The 17869-nt window shown below is 50.7% G+C and overlaps 7 protein-coding genes across 7 annotated transcripts; 4 read left to right on the forward strand and 3 right to left on the reverse strand.

Moving 5' to 3' along the window:
• Positions 1-522: 522 nt before the first annotated feature.
• On the forward strand, positions 523-5068 carry N7519_000107 (vacuolar protein sorting/targeting protein 10; the record flags this gene model as incomplete). Its single annotated transcript, XM_057286887.1, has 4 exons — positions 523-4385; positions 4444-4478; positions 4528-4860; positions 4902-5068. Coding segments are annotated over 4 exons (4398 nt in total), but the record flags the coding sequence as incomplete, so codon positions are not given.
• Positions 5069-5431: 363 nt separating this feature from the next.
• On the reverse strand, positions 5432-6186 carry N7519_000108 (cytidine deaminase; the record flags this gene model as incomplete). Its single annotated transcript, XM_057286888.1, has 5 exons — positions 5432-5470; positions 5572-5653; positions 5683-5813; positions 5889-6022; positions 6111-6186. The coding sequence occupies 5 exons, from the start codon at positions 6184-6186 to the stop codon at positions 5432-5434; spliced, it is 462 nt and encodes a 153-aa protein (XP_057152971.1).
• A 495-nt stretch (positions 6187-6681) lies between these two features.
• N7519_000109 (Peptidase C12 ubiquitin carboxyl-terminal hydrolase 1) lies at positions 6682-8674 on the forward strand (the record flags this gene model as incomplete). The annotated part of the gene is made up of 4 exons (XM_057286889.1): positions 6682-6745; positions 6807-7405; positions 7795-7962; positions 8024-8674. The coding sequence occupies exons 1-4, from the start codon at positions 6691-6693 to the stop codon at positions 8672-8674; spliced, it is 1473 nt and encodes a 490-aa protein (XP_057152972.1). The 5' UTR covers positions 6682-6690.
• Positions 8675-8781: 107 nt separating this feature from the next.
• Positions 8782-12450, reverse strand: amcA (putative mitochondrial ornithine carrier protein AmcA/Ort1; the record flags this gene model as incomplete). The annotated part of the gene is made up of 4 exons (XM_057286890.1): positions 8782-10257; positions 10316-10666; positions 11470-12297; positions 12355-12450. 4 exons carry the CDS (start codon positions 12448-12450, stop codon positions 8782-8784), a joined length of 2751 nt encoding a protein of 916 aa, XP_057152973.1.
• A 484-nt stretch (positions 12451-12934) lies between these two features.
• N7519_000111 (CGR1 family protein) lies at positions 12935-13528 on the forward strand (the record flags this gene model as incomplete). The annotated part of the gene is made up of 3 exons (XM_057286891.1): positions 12935-12986; positions 13074-13219; positions 13388-13528. 3 exons carry the CDS (start codon positions 12935-12937, stop codon positions 13526-13528), a joined length of 339 nt encoding a protein of 112 aa, XP_057152974.1.
• Positions 13529-13950: 422 nt separating this feature from the next.
• On the forward strand, positions 13951-15391 carry N7519_000112 (uncharacterized protein; the record flags this gene model as incomplete). Its single annotated transcript, XM_057286892.1, has 2 exons — positions 13951-14591; positions 14662-15391. 2 exons carry the CDS (start codon positions 13951-13953, stop codon positions 15389-15391), a joined length of 1371 nt encoding a protein of 456 aa, XP_057152975.1.
• Positions 15392-15577: 186 nt separating this feature from the next.
• Positions 15578-16627, reverse strand: tma22 (putative RNA binding protein Tma22; the record flags this gene model as incomplete). Its single annotated transcript, XM_057286893.1, has 3 exons — positions 15578-16002; positions 16117-16204; positions 16478-16627. The coding sequence occupies 3 exons, from the start codon at positions 16625-16627 to the stop codon at positions 15578-15580; spliced, it is 663 nt and encodes a 220-aa protein (XP_057152976.1).
• Positions 16628-17869: the final 1242 nt, after the last annotated feature.

Raw genomic sequence — 17869 nt, forward strand, 5'->3', positions numbered from 1 at the left:
AACGTCCTTTCAGGATATCCGATCCTTGCATTTTGAGCGATGTCTTCTTTTCACACGGGGGGTCCTCGACATTTTTATGTACCTATTTAGCAGTGTTTTGTACATATAACCGGCTGCTTCATGTCAATTGATTCAAGAGACCACATTTTCCACATTTTCCACCTTCACCATCTTCACCATCTTCAGGGGGTGTTTTGTAGACCAACAGACTAGTCCCAATTGCGTACTATCATCCACGGTTCGCTGCCAGTAGGCTTGTTTTGTAACCATGGTTCAGTCGATAGGACCATAGGACCGATAAGCAATTCACGTGACAGAGAGCTTCATCCCAAGGCAGAGGCCACGCAGCTCCGTCATCAGCATCACTATCTTAACTCACGACATATCTACCTGCCTGTTCACTCGTTGCTGACCTCTAACAATACTCTCTTTTCCAGCAACTTTACTTTCCCTCCCTCCATCGATTGACCCTGTATTCCCGGTCCGGTCCGCTCAAACTCCTACCCGCACACCCTATCAGATGCCTACGCAGCACCGGTCATGATCCCACGGTGGCTGCTGCTCACACTGAGCCTGCTGCTGGTATGGGCCTCACATCCAGCAGCGGCAAAGGGAAACGAGCCGAACATCGTGACCCATGAACTCAACGCTCCGCCCGCAGACCTGTTCTACTTCCACGGCACAAACACCATCCTCTACCGTGACAGGAAATCCTTCACCGCGCATGTCTCCTTCGATGGTGGTGAGGAATGGGAGACTGTCAAGGGCAACGATGGAACCATAGAAGGCACCGTTGACTTGATCTGGAGACATCCGTTCGACGACAACCGCGCGTACATCCTCGGTGAGAATGGCAAGCACTGGATCACGACCGACCAGGCCAAGTCGTGGAAACCATTCCAGGTGGACGTGCTGCCGTTCGCGTCGATGCGCTCATTCCCATTGGAGTTCAATGGCTGGGATCCGAAGAAGGTCATCTTCATGGGTCTGGACTGCACCATCCTTGGCTGCATACCCCAGGCGTACTATACCACCGACGACTTCGAGACTGTTAAGCCATTGCGCGAGATGACGCTCCAGTGTATGTGGGCCGCGAGCCGTCCGCAGTTCGCGTTGGACATAGACATGCCGAAGTCGACAGGAGACCGGATCCTCTGCGTGGTCCCTGGGTTGAAGGGGCCATTTGAGCATACCAGTACAGAGCGATTGATATATTCAGACAGCTTTTTCAAAGATGATGCCGAGGGCACCGAGGCGAAATTGGACCATGGAAAACCGCTGAGCGGTGTCAGTCTTCAGATTCGTTCTGTGTCCAAGTACATCGTGGCGCGCCTTCAGTCGCGTGGTACGCAGGAGCAGGCTTTGTACGTCAGTGATGACTCGAATGTGTGGCACCGTGCGGAGTTTGGCAAGCACCGCATTGAAGAGGATGCCTATACTATTTTGGAAAGCACCAACTATAGCATCCAGATCGACGTGCAAACTACCTGGGATGATAACCGGATGGGCAGTCTTTTCTCGTCCAACTCCAATGGCACCTACTTTACGCAAAATATCGAGCATACGAACCAGGACCTGAATGGCTTGGTCGATTTTGAGAAAGTCACGGGGATTCATGGTATCACGATCGTCAACACGGTCAAGAACTGGGAGGAAGCTAAGAAGTCTGACTCAAATAAAAAGAAGCTTATTAGCAGTATCAGTTTTGACGATGGGAGAACATTCCAACCTCTCAAGGCTGATAAAGACGAGCTACATCTCCATTCGATGACCACCTACGCCGCGCTGCACGAGATGCCCTTGCCAGATCACCGGATGTTTTCAAGCCCGGCTCCGGGCTTGGTCATGGGCGTGGGTAACACCGGAGGTCATCTCGAGGACTATTCCAAGGGTGACCTCTACGTTTCAGACAACGCGGGTCTTACCTGGCGGCGCGCTCTCAAGGGCCCCCACCGGTACGAGTTTGGCGACCAAGGAGGTGTGATCACTGCTGTCTTGGATAGCAGCCAGACGGACAAGGTCCAATTTTCTATCGACCACGGGAAAGAGTGGGAGTCGATTTCCCTGGGGCAAAAGATCAGGCCTCTGTTCCTGATCTCAACGCCAGATTCGACCAGCCTCAAGTTCCTGCTCGTTGGCACTTCCAGCGATGACACCACCAAATCCCTCATGTTTTTCATCGACTTCGATGGCCTGCACGAGCGCGAGTGTGGCTCTGGAGACCTTGAAGAGTGGACTGCCCGTTTGAATGAAAAGGGCGAGCCGGATTGCCTGATGGGCCAGAAACAGTTCTTCCAACGCCGCAAGGCAAACGCGGATTGCTTCATCAAGAAGGAGTTTGCCATCAGCGGCCCTGAATTCCAACCCTGCAAGTGTTCCGCTGAAGATTTCGAATGCGACTACAACTTTGTTCGCAGCGAGGACCGCAAGGAATGTGTACCGGCTGTCCCGCTGACACCTCCGGCTGGCAAGTGCAAGGATCCCAGTGATAAGTACATGGGCCCCTCGGGATGGCGACTCATCCCCGGCAACGCATGCATCCGTGAAGGTGGAGAGGATCTCGAGCGCGAGATTGAGCGCTCCTGCTCGAATGTCACGGGGCCTCCTCTCATCACCGATGGCAAGCCTCGTGCGGGAAAGCCACAGACCATCTCGGCCAAGTGGACAAACTACTTCTATCTCGAACGACAGGCCAGTAACAACGGCGTTGATGAGACTATCATGATGCTCACTGACAAGTACGAGCTGCATGTCTCGCGTGACCATGGCCGGAACTGGAAGCAAATCCACCCGGATGAGAAGTTTATCGAAATGGTTCAGCATCCTTACTTCAGTGATGCGGCTTTCTTCCTCACCGACAGCAAGAGGGTGTACTACACTATCAACCACGGTGATTCCTTCCACTTCTTTGACGCTCCCAGTGTGCCGAACAAGGAGTACATCCGCAAGCTCGCTTTCCATGAGAAGTTCCAGGACTCCCTTATTTGGATTGGTCACAAGGACTGTGAGGAGAAGAACTGTCGCTCGCAGGCGTACGTCACCGACAAGCGAGGCGCTAGTTGGGAGCCGATGCTTATTGGAATCGCCGACGGCGGTTGTAACTTCGGATACCAGGAGGGCCGCAACAACAGCGAAAAACTGGTGATTTGCGAGCAGTATAAAGATGAGGAAAAGAACAATAACCGTCAGTTGGTTATCAGTGATAATTATTTCTCTACCATGGAGGTCAAATTCGAGAACATCGCCCGGTCCGCTACCAAGAATGGTTTCGAGGTCGTCGCCTGGTACGAAGGGGACCAGAAGGAATACCTGAATGCCAGCGTTAGCGTCGACGGCCGCACTTACGCCAACGCACACTTCCCTTTCAACATTAAGGTCCCTCAGTATACCGTCCTACCTAGCTCCCCGCACGCATTGTTCCTCCTTGTGATGGTGAACGGGGGAGGTGAACGCAGCTTCGGCTCCCTAGTCAAGAGTAACAGCAACGGCACCTACTTCGTCCAGAGTCTCGAGGGACTCAATGTCAACGATCGCGGCTACACGGACTACGATGAGTTGCAAGGCCTGGAGGGTGTGGCCATTGCCAATGTGGTTTCGAATCGGGAAGAAGTGCTGAACAAGGGTGCGGCCAAGAAGCTTCGCACTATGATCACCCACAACGACGGTGGCCAGTGGATGCTTCTGGCTCCGCCGAGTAAAGATGTCGATGGCAAGAACTTCGACTGCTCCGTTACGGAGGGCAAGGGCACCGAGAAATGCGCTCTCCATTTCCACGGCTACACCGAACGCCGCGATTACCGCGATACCCTCTACTCGGGCTCTGCCATCGGCCTGATGCTCGCGCTCGGCAACGTCGGTGAGCATCTCACCAGTGCATCCGAAGCTGATACATACCTCACCAGGGATGGCGGCATCTCCTGGACCCAGGTCAAGAAGGGACAGTACATGTGGGAATTCGGCGCGGCAGGCTCGGTAATCGTGCTTGTTAGCGACCGGAAGGCAACCAAGGTTGTACACTACACGCTCGACGAAGGCATGAGCTGGCACGAGTTCCAGTTCGCCGAAAAGGAACTGGTCATCGACGATATCTCCACCGTGCCATCGGATACATCGAAGAACTTCCTGCTCTGGGGCGTGGACGGCGGCAAGCGTGTCACCATCACGCTCGACTTCAGCGGTATCTGGAGCCGCGACTGTAATGACGATGAGAGCGATTACTATAACTGGGCCCCCTCTCATCCCTTCCAGGAAGAGAACTGTATCTTCGGCCATGTTGAAGAGTACCACCGCAAGAAACCTGCTGCTGAGTGCTGGAATGCCTGGCGCGAGCCACACATCCACAGCATCGGGCGGAATTGCACCTGCACCCGTGCTGATTTCGAATGGTAAGCAAGAACACGTAACCACCTATCCCAATCTTAATAACCAACTAACATGGACCAGTGACTACAACTATGAAATACAAACCGACGGCAGCTGTGGCCTCGTCCCGGGTCTCCAACCCCAAGACCACATCGCACAATGCAGCCAAGATCCTGACAGGGTTGAATACTGGGAACCAACCGGCTACCGGAGAATCCCACAAACAACCTGTGAAGGCGGCCTCCGCCCTAGACCAAGATGTGTCAAAGCCATGCCCTAACAAAGAAGAAGAATATCATAAGAAGCATGGCATCAGCGGAACAGGCCTCTTCTTCGCGATCGTGACACCCATCGCCGTTGCCGTCGCCGTCGGCTGGTACGCGTACACGCACTGGGACGGCAAATTCGGCCAGATCCGACTGGGTGATAGCGGGACCTCGCAGAGCTGGTTGTCCAGGGACTCGGTGCTGGTCGCGGTGCCTGTGGCGATTATCGCGGGTATTGTTGCGGTTGCGCAGTCCCTGCCCTTACTTGTTAAGAGTCTGGCGCGGAGCTCGTCTGGGTTGTTCGGGAGACGGGGATGCAGAGACCTTATGCTACGCGGGGCTCGTTTGCGGCGAGGAGGGGAGATTATTCTTCTGTGGTTGATGATGAGGATGAGTTGCTTGGAGCTGATGATTTTGACGATGAGGAGGACCAGGCTTAGGCTTGGTTTTGGAGATTATGGTTATGGTTTTTTAAGTATTGGAATTTTGATATAGCTGCCGTTTTGGGGTTTCCAGTTGGAAATGATCTTTTTGGTTTGACTCTTGCGACATTATGAGCGTGCCATGAACCTTTTTTTTTGCTGTTTTCTTGCTGGTATTCGGTTTGTGTACGTTGTGGTAGGGCTCTCTAGGGCTATATATCTCCCATTGAACAAAGCAGGATGCATTTCAATATATTTCCTTGGACTAAACACCTTGTAAATGAATTCAATTCCACTGGATATCAAACTCCAATTCATGCTAACAACCCCCTCGCCCTCTTTTCTTTGATATCCATGAACTCCATAAACACATACCTCTCCCTATTTAAGATGGTCGGGGCCGAAAGAGTCGGGGAGCAACTGGGTTTATCAGCAGAGGATCCAAGAGATATGAAAACAGATATATCTAAAAGATAGGAGAAAGGAGAAAGGAGAAAAGAGAAAAAAGAAAAGAAACCCACCTCCTCCATAGTCATGACTTTATGATTTCCCTCCCCGTCATACATGTACACCGGGAACGAAGGCGAGGTGAACTCGCGAATACTGTATCCAAGTAAGTCAACCAGAAGAACAAGGAGGAGGAGGAGAAGAAGAAGAAGAAGAAGAAGAAGCCCCACAATTGTCTACACATCCCACAAGGCGATGCAGCAGGTTTGATATCCGTCGCGACAGCCAGAGCCTTGAAATCTCTGTGGCCGGCGACCTGTGGAAGTTAGCAAAGGTCCAGACATGGGCTGGTGTACATGATAATGACAATGGTAGAGAAGATGGAACATACAATAGCAGCGCCAATGGTCACGCGCTCAGCACATGTTCCGACTGGATAGGAGGCATTTTCGACGTTAGCGCCGGTGATGAACTCGCCCGACGTTGTGAGGATGCATGCTCCGACACGAAATTTGGAGTATGGGCCTTGAGAGGGTGTTAGTTTGAGGTTATTCGTTTCTGTGTACTGAGAACTAGGTATCTGGTGATTGTGCTGCTTTGGAAAGGGTCATACAGTAGGCAGTCGCTTTGGCGTCAATGGCCTTGGTGGACAATGTTGTCAGTTCCTGGGCTGTGATTGTGTGAGCCATAATAGTTGAGATGAGAGATGTTTTGAGGGAGATGAGGGAGATGAGGGGAGGTGAGGGGAAGTTTTTATCTGATAGGCGATAGGCGATTTTATGCAGAGATGTGGTTATGGGCTATTGGGATTATTGGCTATTAGATATTGGGCACCAGATATTTATAGCTAATATAAATCTATTCAATTCATGAAGTTTAGATTCGAATATTCGAATCTTTACTTTGATATAGAAGCCCTAAATGGTATGTATGTATGTGCTGCAAGGGAATATCAGAATATCACTATAATACATCCGATCCCACTTGATCTAGCAGTCTGTATACACTAAATCTCCGAATTAAACTGATATTCTCCTGATATTCTCCTGATATTCCACAGCTATTCCGATATCTACGTTGGATGAGATACCTCCAGTAGATGGGAATGACTAAGCACCGTCCCCCGCTTATACCAACATACGATATGTCAGGTGTAAACATTTGAATAGCTTCAAAAAAGACACTCTCCAAACATGTTTAATCTAGGCGTCCAGGTCATCAATGGCCAAAAGACCTTTATACCACTAGGTAAGCCTATCCAGATTCCAAAGTTTGAACCCAGCATCACCCCGTCTTACCAATGCAACAGAGAACAATCCAGAGGTCCACACGCATCTATGTAAGAACCTCGGAGTATCCCCGAGCCTCACATTCCATGATATCCTCTCCACTACCCCAGAAATGCTCTCCTGGATCCCACGACCTGTAAACGCCCTCATCCTCCTCTGCGACAAACCCATCTACCTCGCCGCCCGGTCTCGTGTCGAACACAGTATACCCGAGTATCTCGGCAGCGGGGCCGACGAGCCCGTGCTGTGGATGAAGCAGACGATCGGACATGCGTGTGGGCTGATGGCATTACTGCATGTGGTGACCAATTTGGAGAATGGGAAATATGTCCTGGCGGGATCAGAGCTGGAGAAGATTGTGAAGCGGGCGGTTGGGCTGGGGCCGGTGGAGAGGGCGCGGCTCTTGTATGATTCGAGGTTTCTGGAAGAGGCGCATATGGATGCGGCGTCGGAGGGGTCCTCGATTGTACCTTTGCCACAGGAGGAATGTGGGTTTCATTTTATTGCGTTTGTTAAGAAAGATGGGAAGGTCTGGGAATTGAATGGAGGTATGAATGGTCCATTATTGCGAGGTGAATTGGAGGGGGACTTGTTGGGAGAGGAAGGGCTGGATATGACGGTAAAGGGAGTTTTTAAATGCTGCCGACACGGAAGTTCATAGGGGAATGAGTATTATTGCCGTGAATAATACGATGTGACTTATTCCAATGTCTTGTCTTGTCTTGTCGTTTAATTGTTCTTTCTATGGGGATGATATTGATATAGGTGACGTCATATCCATATCAAATCCGGGGTTGAGGTGAATCCCGAAGCCCTCGAGATCTTAGAAATCATGCTATATCACATTCCAATGCATTGGAATTGACTATTTAAAGGATGCTGTACCTAGCACTAACCATCAATCACAGTCTATCATCTATACTCCCAGACTAACCTGCAATGACTTCAATTCTCGTCACCGGAGCCACAGGGAAACAAGGAGGCTCCCTAATTAACAACCTTCTGAAGAAAAATGCTTCTTTCAAGATCCTCGCCGTGACCCGCGACATCAATTCCGCCTCGGCGAAGAAACTCGCCCAGAAGTCTTCCAGTATCACATTGATCCAAGGCAACCTCGACGACCCAGCGGCCATCTTCAAGAATGCAAAGCGAGTTTGGGGTGTGTTCAGTGTCCAAGTAAGTCCCCAAAATAAACAATATCCCAAATATATAACCCCGATTTTGACCAATGAAACAGACCACCAATCCTAAAAACGACGATGAGAGACGCCAGGGAATCGCTCTGATAGACGAGTCTATCAAACAAGGCGTCAAGCACTTCGTATACAGCTCTGTCGACCGCGGTGGCGAGAAGTCAGACCGAAACCCAACCGCCATCCCGCATTTCATTTTCAAACATGAGATCGAGAAGCATCTCATAGAGAAAACAAAAGGGACCGATATGCAATGGACGATTCTCCGTCCCGCTGCCTTCTTCGAGAACTTCACGCCGGATTACTTCGGGAAGGTGTTTACAACTGCATGGCAGATGACACTGAAGGGCAAGCCTCTTCAACTGATAGCGACGAGTGACATTGGATTCTTTGCTGCCGCGGCATTTATGGATCCCGAGGAGTCAAAGAATCACGCCTTCTCGCTTGCTGGGGACGAATTGACGTTTCAACAGATGTCGGATATTTTCAAGGATTTGACTGGCAAGGATGTGCCGACCACTTTTAGGATTCCGGTTTGGTTGATGATGGCTGCCGTCAAGGATTTGGGTGTCATGTTCAAATGGTTTCGGGATGAGGGATATGGTGCAGATATTCCGGCCTTGAAAAAGTCGAATCCCAGCTTGAAGACATTTGGGGATTGGTTGAAGGAGGATAGCCAATTCGAGACACGATAGGGTTGAAGGTTGTGTTTGATATTGTAAAGTACTTATTATGGAATTAATGTGTTGATAAAGAAACCTCTCTGTGTATACTTGCCCTGTTAGAAGTGGGGAACAATGGCCTAAAATAAGGACCCAGAAAGCCAGTCCACACCAGAGAAAAGCAAATCGGAATCGGTGTCACCCAATCCAAGAGACTCATCGGACAAAGCCTCTTGACTGAATGGTGCCTGGCCATCCTGCTCTTGTCTGCTAGCCCGTGATGCGGCCGTGCGTGCCATGAGCCGATCCAAGGGCTTCTGAAGCATGGCATCAGTCCGCGGCATATCATGCTGCCACGACCTATATATTTTGGTCACGACATCCCAAGCATGGTCAGTCTCGGGGCTAAGTGGACGCAAGCATAGCTCCGAGAGTATAAAAGCGACCACATGCCATTCCTTGAAGCTTGTGCATAGCCAGCTCCACTGCGGTGTTCCTTCGTTGGTGTGCAGGAGATAGGAGAACTGTGCAAGCTCGACAGCAGTCTTGAATACACGGTCGTCGTGGCGGTAGGACTTCACGTCCGAGTCTCCGGACTGGAACTGAGTCGCCAGCCACGCTTTGGAGAGTTGGAGTCGCACAACAGTTGCAACTACCCAATGAATCGGGATATCCAGGTTGAAATGATCGATATACTGTTCATGAAGCCTTTTCCCCAAAGCTGTGACGAGATTCTCGCGGTCGTGCGTAGACATATCCGAGTATCCACCCTGACGCGGCCAGAGTATTTCCGTCATGATGTGACAGGTCATGATGCAGATGGTGATATTTGTGAAGCCAGTCTTCGGTAGTGGCCGATCCGTCATGTACAAGGCAATGTCATCATCGTCAATATTACTGGGAAACTGGGTGTCGAACATTTCAGGTCTAATCTGAGTATCGACACCTTGGTCTCCCGAAGACAACATGTCAAGCATGCAGATATGCCACCATAACCGACGGCGCATCTCTGTTTCGAAGGGTGGTAATGCAAAATTCTGCCCATCGCGATGGACTCCTTGTGCTTGTGCAACCCGTATCACGACGGCAGATTCGGCCCATACAAGTCGTGTATCACCGCCGACTCGATAACATAGCAAGAACAGAACGGCCGCTTGGAGAGCAGACAAGCTCTGAGAACTGATGAAATTAGCTCGGCGAAGCCCCTGGCTCACTGCTCGTCTGCAGTCCTGGATGGCTGTATCCCGGTCGATGTCCAGTATGGAAGGGCATATGTGCGCTCCCATGCTAGCCACAGCGGCATAACACACGGAGAATAGTAATGCCTCATCTGAGGGTGATAAGTCACTGCCAGCACAGGCGTCTTGGACTATCCTTCCCATGGTGGCTTGGTGGAGTATGACAATCAATGGTGCCACGTTTTCTTGGTATGTTCTCCATAGTGCATCAATTCTTGCTGGTTGACAATAATGGAGGCGAAAAGAGTCGAGAGACCAGGTGGAGTCGTGATTTCCAAGAATTCCACCCTCTGCGAGGATAGTGGGGTTATAATTTGCATCGAGTGAATATGGCTCATCATCTGAGGGGCTTTCAATAATATCACGGAGTTCAGAGATCTGCACAGTAAAATTAGTTTTGACAGGCTATACAATACCAGTAGTAACCATCTCCCACCTTTTGTCCCAGTGCAACAGAAGCCTCGTCACTGACGTACCGACTCTTTCCCTCTTTGAGAACCAGCAACTCTGTCTTTTTGACTGTCTTTTGCAGATTCGGATCATCGTCCAAGTCCGTATGGTCGGTATACGGGTTGCAGCGCGTTGAACGGAGTTGCTCAACCTCTTCTTCAAGATGCTTTAGGCGAGTGAGTAACTCACTGACTGGTGGCCTATTCAATGTCCGCCGTGTTCTCTTTGGACCTGGAAAGGTGCACTGCACTCCGGCTTTCACACATATGCTGCATGGATATACTTTATCGCACCGCACTTTTCTTTGGCTGCAACGCAAGCAGCTGCGTTTATTCAACTGGCCAGATGATGAGGCTGATATATTGCGCTCGACATCAGACATGTCTACTTGATAGTAGGTGTAGGTAGAGAGATCCCTCCTGGGCTCCAGGGCTGTCCGGGAGGGATCTTACGTAACCTCCAAATTCCTCCAGGGCTACAAGGCTGTGAGGATACCATCTCCAGTCCTTGGGACTGGCTTTGAGGTCTTTCTTCGGGATTTATATAATGGGAGAATCGAGTCCGAAAGGTTCGAAGTGGTAAGCATTGGACCGGAAGTTATATTTGCAATATCCGAATTCTATATTGTATACAAAGAAAGGAAAAAATAGACAAATCAATATGACCGAAATAGAGCTCAGATTAAATATCGTTCACCATATTCGTATACCGAATGGTTAACGCCTTTAACCTCAATTGACGTGTGAACGATCCAGGGAGTGGCATAGCTGGAGATGTACATCAAGCCAAGCCCGCACGATTCGATGCCTCAGAAATCGAGCAAGGAAAACCTTGCCGGAAATCGTTGAACGGCTGATTTTGGAAATAGGAGACTGGTGGTTTGGGCGTTGGAGATCGTCGAGAAGGAGAGGTAAAAGTGACAGCGTAGAAGAGTGAAGAATCGTGTTTGAATGTATTCGGGGTATAGCGCATGCCAAAAATCCAAAGAGTCAGGTATTGAAAAATCCGAAAGGAAAATGGGGGCCAACATGGTCGTCCAACCTCAGTTAGACCCGGTAGAATGACAAATTTCTATATGCAGACTGTAGCAGCCTTTCTTTTTGCTTTTCATCCAAAATATTGCCGTAATCCTTCATAAACAGTGAAAATAAAAGCCGAGCTGGGCGCCGAGCGCGCGCAGGTGATCCCGCACCCGCGGTACATGCCCCTGAGCCCTTGCTGCCTCCAGAGAGCCTTGGTCTCGCCCCAGAAGGTCTGTTGCTGGGCATGGACCGGCAGTTGTGAGACGTCCACCGTCTGCATGCGGGACTTGATTGTATCGGCCGGATAAAACAGGAAGTTGTAGCTGATTCCAGCCGTTGCTCCTGCAATCATTTGTTGGTGGATAGGGAGCGAGTCGGAGGTCAATTGCGGGTCCGACTTGTTATACTTGCGGAAGAGCGATGATACGCCCTCGTATCCGCCGAACCACGCTGCGCTCCCGCCAGTTTCCCGGATCAAGGTTCCCATCTGGCCCCGCCAGAATCCTGCCAGCCCTTCATGTCGGAAAATGCCTGCGACGATGGCCACCGGGCCGGGTTTGAGGACTGCTGACTCCGCGGGGACCTGCATCCTGCACTTCACCAGTTCGATTGGTGTAAGTACCAGCGAGGTTACCGAGCCGGATAGAGCTCCACTAGCAATGAGAGCGACGAATGGTAGGTGCTCAACGCCTGGGTAGACCGTCGCGCGCAGAGCATCCTGGATGAGACGATAACTGAAGAAGAGACAGCTGGTCTCCACGGCAGCTCCGGTCATGGGGGCACTGATGCCTCTGTATAGTCCTCGGAGGCCATCGGCTCGGAAGGACTGGCGGAAACAATCCAGTGGTCCTGTATATCGGAGAGGAAGGTGTTCGGGTTGTGACTGTAGTCGGACCTTGACGGTGTCAAAGGGGTACTCGATGAGTTTGCCTGCCATTCCTGCCGACTTTTGGAAAGGTGTCAGTCTAAATCTCCCACGTGCATGTGCCAAGGACTTCCTTACCGATCCAAATATGATATCCTTCGTCGCCTCAAGGCCCTGATTGGGCGGGAGCGATGGCAGCTCCATCGGTTCACTGATGATCGCATGCTCTGCCATCAAGTAAGGGGGGAAATGACAAGGTAAGAGGGTGTTATCGAGGGATCATGGTAAGATGGGGGGGAATCAGAGGTATAAGTAGTGAGTGAAATGCACTTGGACTGGTGGGGGGAGGGGCGGTGTAACGAGGGATTTGATGGGCCTACAGGGTGCCAAGCCACCGTGCAGAAGCTAATGAAGAGAAAGGAAACGAAGCCAGACCAAAATCAGAAGGAAAGAGTAAAAAAAAATAATATAAAACAGCCTGTAAGAGAGAAAGTCCGTGGGAAATGGGAGAAAAAGGTGGAGTCAGGAAATTTGGGCCGAAGCATTTTCTCTCATTGGACGCCAAGACATTTTATCAGATCGAGATAATCAAATGGAAAAACTCGGTCTCCGTTTTTCTTTTTGGTCTCTCTTCCTTGGCTTCACGTTTCATTCACCCCCCATTCCACTTTCTTGAATCTTCTTGGAATTCCTTTTTTTCCAAGTCACATATCTTATTATGTCTACCTCAACGGCTACAGTCGCACCTCCGACAGGCATGCGGAAAAATGGTAAGTGAGAGAAGAAAAAAAAAAAATCAATGCCTAGTCCCCACTTGCTGTCCCTCATCTCCCCGACTAACCCCATCGGACTTTCAGGTAAAAACTGGCATGGTACCAAGAAGGCTTTCCGCCCTACTGCGGGTTTGACCTCATACGCTAAGCGTCAGGAGCTCAAGAAGCACAACGATGCTGTCAAGGAACTTGAACGTGAGATGAAGGAGGAGCAGGAGGCTGAACGAAAGGTATGTCGATCTTAATCCTTTTCTCTCTTGAACTGTCTCACTTCCCTATCGTTTTCTGTTTTTGTCTCGTCTTCATTTCTTGTCAACCTGTCTCCATAATGATGATATTATCTCCGACAACACATCACTTCCCAAGATGGTATCACTGACCGATGAAACCCTCTCCAGGCCCGTATCCAGCGCATCAAGGACCGCCGAGAAGCCAAGGAGGAGAAGCTACGTTACGAGAAGATGGCCGAGAAGATGCACCACAAGAGACTCGACCGTCTCAAGCGCAGAGAAAAGCGCAACAAGCTGCTCAGCTCTTGAGGCTGTTCACGATCTTCTCTATATCTCCGCCATAACATCTCTCCATCTTCTCCAGGACTGCATTGTGTGTATATACGTCGGCTTGTTGAGGCTTCTTCCTTCTTCCTTGTCCCTGGCGGGAAAAACTGGGCACTCATTCCGGCGTAGGCTGTTCGATTACAGGCGTTTTTTCTGAGGTTAGGTCATAGGTCACTACTAGCGAGCAAGACAAATGTTTTTATATAGTCGCAATCTATTCTTTAGCGTAATCATTTTGTCTGGCACAGTATGGGTAGTAAAGAAGGACGAATATCAGCTGCAGTGTCGCTCATCGGTCCTCAGCCTTGGCGTCATCGATCCCCCCCAACTCCACACTCCAACCGCAACACCAAGCCTCCAAGCTTCTCTAGCTTCCCCAAGCTTTCTTCCCAGAATGTACCGCCATGGAACCTCCATATAAATACGCACCATTCTCAACATCCCGAGCAGCCTCCGCCACATTCCCATCCACCCAAACCCCCACCCGAAGCCAGGACCAAAACCAGCAAGGCAGCGACCTCCAATCCAAATCCGAGGACTTCTCCAGATTCAGCAGTCAAGAAAGCCGCCAAACAGACCGAAGAAAGTCCCGCCGCTCGCGCCGGCATGGCTCCGATGACCGCCAAATCTCCCCAAAAGGAGAGCATCGAATTGGCCCATCCCCATCCCCTCGGCCGCAGGAGCCATCCACGTTCGATAGCTTGAGGTCCAACCGTCACAAATACAGCAAGTCACGGGACCTGCGCTTCCCTAACCCCATGAGCCACCTGACTTCCTCGGCGAGCGCGAGGGGATTGCTCCCTACATGGTCGGGAGGGAAGGATAAGGACCGCGAGGGCGATGATGGGTTGCTGAGGCCGATTACGAGAGAGACGACCCGGAGTCGCTGGGGGTCTGAGTCGACTACTGCTATGTCGGACGGTCGAAAGGGACATATGCTCGATACGCCTGGCCAACATGAGCATTTGGCGCCTATCCGCCGGCATGAGATCCTGTCTATGGATGACCTGGAGAAGGTTAAGAAGCGGAGGAAGCTAGGCGAGGAGTATGTTTTTTTGCCCACTTTTCCTTTTGGCTTCTTTGAGCACATATAATTGACTAGCGGCCGTTTCAAGGTATCTACGTTCCGCGTTGACTTCAATTGGGACGTTAGCGACAGACGTCACCCGTCGGCTGGATTACACCTATTACAATCTGCTTGAGAAAATCACAGCGCTCAACTCAACTATCTCGTCGTTCCAGGATCTCTCCGACTCGGCATCAACACTGCTCAACGACTTCGAACGTGAAACGGCCAACTTGGACCAGGATATCCGCAAACAGCTCAATGACCTCAAAGGCTTCGAACCACAGATCCAAAAGGCCGATGCGTTAGAACAACGCATGAAAGCGGGCCGACAGCGCGTCGAAGAACTAGGCAAACGACTCGAGACCGTACGGCACGAGATCGATAACTGGGAACAGCGGGAAACGGAATGGCAAACCCGGACTAGTCGTCGACTACGCATCTTCTGGGGCGTTGTCACAAGTGCGCTGCTGGTGCTCGTACTCGCTCTGGTCCTCCAGAACTGGCCACAATTCTGGTCTCCCCGCGCTGAGGCGTCACGTTTGACAACGTGGAACCACTCTTCGCCCTCTGTGCCACCTCAGTCCGAGGCGTGGGACGAGGTCCTTGGTCTCGCGGGAAGAGATTCAGGGTCTGATGCAGGGCCTGCTCGATATCCGACCAACCTTGCAGATCGTCGCGAGGGCCTGGACAAGGCTGGTCCCACTTCGACGGTCCGATCAGGGCATGACGCAGCAGCTGCGAAATATGATGCTCTGGGTGCGCTGGATGAATTATGAAATTCTTTTTTTGTGCTCTGGACCCTTGACCTAGACCAATTCCCTGATCCGACCTAGCTTGTGCTTCCATGGGTTTCGGGTTTCGGGTTTCTGGTTTCTGGTTTGCCCTTGAATTGTCTTCAATTTGTACTTTTACTTTTAGATTTATGTTATGATACCCAGTCCGCAAAGGATTCGTGTTCGTCATTATACCATGGGGGCCTCGCTCTTCTTTTTCTTCTTGTCTTCAATCAATTCGATATTGGACGCCGGGATCTGCTTGCCGTGGGTCTCAAGGAGCCATTCACGCAGGTCGTCACTGACATCACCCTGGACGGTGATTTCCTCAATACCCGCAGGCGAGCGTGTCACCGAAGAACCTGTAGCAAACTTCTTGCCCAGGTCCTTTGCAATCTTCTTGTTCTCCAGTCCGAAGACCTCCAGTCCAATCACGACCGTCACAAACTTGCGCTTGTTCCGCTCAACGCGTTTGATCTGGATCTTGGAGGCGGCCTTCCGCTCGCTATCGCGTGCTTCGTTGGCGGCAGCTTTGGCCTCCTTTTTGGCGGCGTCTTTGGCGGCGCGTTCTTGCGCAGAGACGGAGAGTGTGGAGAGGTTGGCATTCAGAGCATCTGATAGAAAACCAGTATTAGATTATCGGTATTTCTCAATTTCCGGGCCTGTGGATTTCCAGATGCAGGTGATAGCCAGTAGCCAGCCAGTCAAGTCGCATGGGAGCTTCATACCTTCAGAGTATAGTTTGTCCCACAGATCCGACTCGTTCTCCTTGAGCCATTCTTCGCATTTCTTAGCGGTACCTCCAAACTCGCAGTACTAGACAAGAACCCCGCACGTCAGAAACATATTGGGATCGCCAATGGAAGTATAATTCAAATAGCCAAACTATGCAGGCTCTGTGGGCGCTTTCTAGTGGCTAGTAGCTATGCCACGCACGAAGCCGGGGGCCCGATGATAAGAACTAAGAACCAAGAACCAAGAACCAAGAACCAAGAACCAAGAACCAAGAACCAGGGGCAAGAGCGGGGAAAGGGCCCTTCACTTCTGTGGGACTGAGAACTGGGACCGGGGAAAAGTCGAATGTCATACCTCGGGGGGTAATGTGCAGACTATCCGGATCAGCATATTCTCAAACGAATTGGAGTTGTGGTTTGCGCCACGGGGGGTCCTCAGGTCCTCACCTCCACAGTAAACAACATGTCTTGCCTGTACAACCGGGGCAGTTTCTACCTCAGCCATGATGTATGAATAATAGTACCTTGGTAAATTGGTATTGGTCTAGACTTTGTTCTTCTCTGCCAGGATCATATGGCGGAGGGGCGGAGGGGCGGAGGGGCAGTTCTGCCAGCTAAGCCGGTTTGGGATATCACGTGCAATGACGGTTGTCTCCGATGATCGATGTTGTACAACATACCAGGGTATACCTAGGTACCCTCCATGGCTGCTGTTTCAAGTGGCAGACTAAGCCAAAGTGGTATGTGGTGGTTAATCGCTCATTATGGGACCATGTTTACATGCTCAACTAGGAATGGCTTTTTATCTCACACCAAGTCCAGATTTTTGGACCAACGTCACTCATCACGACATTGCATATCATTGCCAATCTCTCCTTTGTCCAACCTCCCCAGAATGGAGGGGGGTTACATCCCTTATCCCCCGGTTGACTGAAAACTGGGAAATTGGGGACAATGCAGAAAAACTCCTCGATACGAGCCGTTTAATGTGCAGCTGCTCATTACGATAGAGGGCTAGGCGCGCCAATTGGTGCCTCGGTTGACGATAGATCCGCAGATGGCTGATAAGAGAGTCAATTGCAATCTTGCAATCTTGCAACCCCTGTCTTGTCTTGCATTTTGTATCCGGGGATGTCAAGACCGGTCTCCGTCAGCTAGCTGCGTTATCTAAGAGCCCTGGAAGCGAATCTGGCGAAGACAGAGTGGTTACGTTACCCTGTAGATGTGAGAGTTGATGACATGCGTCGAAAGCCATTGCAGAGAAGGTATGATTGACTGATACTGTCGGGGGAGCCAATGATGAACGAATATGGACAAACGTTAAAAGAGGCCCGTGAGGAGAAGACCGGGGTGCACATCGCACTAGCACAACAGATCCTCCACAGAGAGGGGATTTATGGGCCAGAACATATGTTATGATAACATCGGAATAGACTATACCTAGGTAGACAGAGTTTCAGGTTTCCAGGTCCAGATTCAAAGGGATCTGAACACAAATCCTTAGCACGGGCGGTTATCACTGGCTTGCGATTTGCATCAACGGCGTCTCCCAAGAACCAATGTCGAGGGTTTTAGCCAATCATGACAGTACTGGATTTGTCCAGATGCTATGCAAGCGCACAGACGAAGGCAATTATGTGTACGCCCTTTTTTTTTCCATCTTTTTTCTTTTTCCTGTGTCATGTTTGGCGCTGTTTAGCTCTCTATCTTGCATATTTTCGAGCTGTCCGTGTATGTGTACAACATT

Source organism: Penicillium mononematosum (genome assembly GCF_028829835.1).
Source record: "Penicillium mononematosum strain IBT 11891 chromosome Unknown utg000001l:1.0-4488741.0:1.0-4491989.0, whole genome shotgun sequence".
Taxonomy (NCBI): domain Eukaryota; kingdom Fungi; phylum Ascomycota; class Eurotiomycetes; order Eurotiales; family Aspergillaceae; genus Penicillium; species Penicillium mononematosum.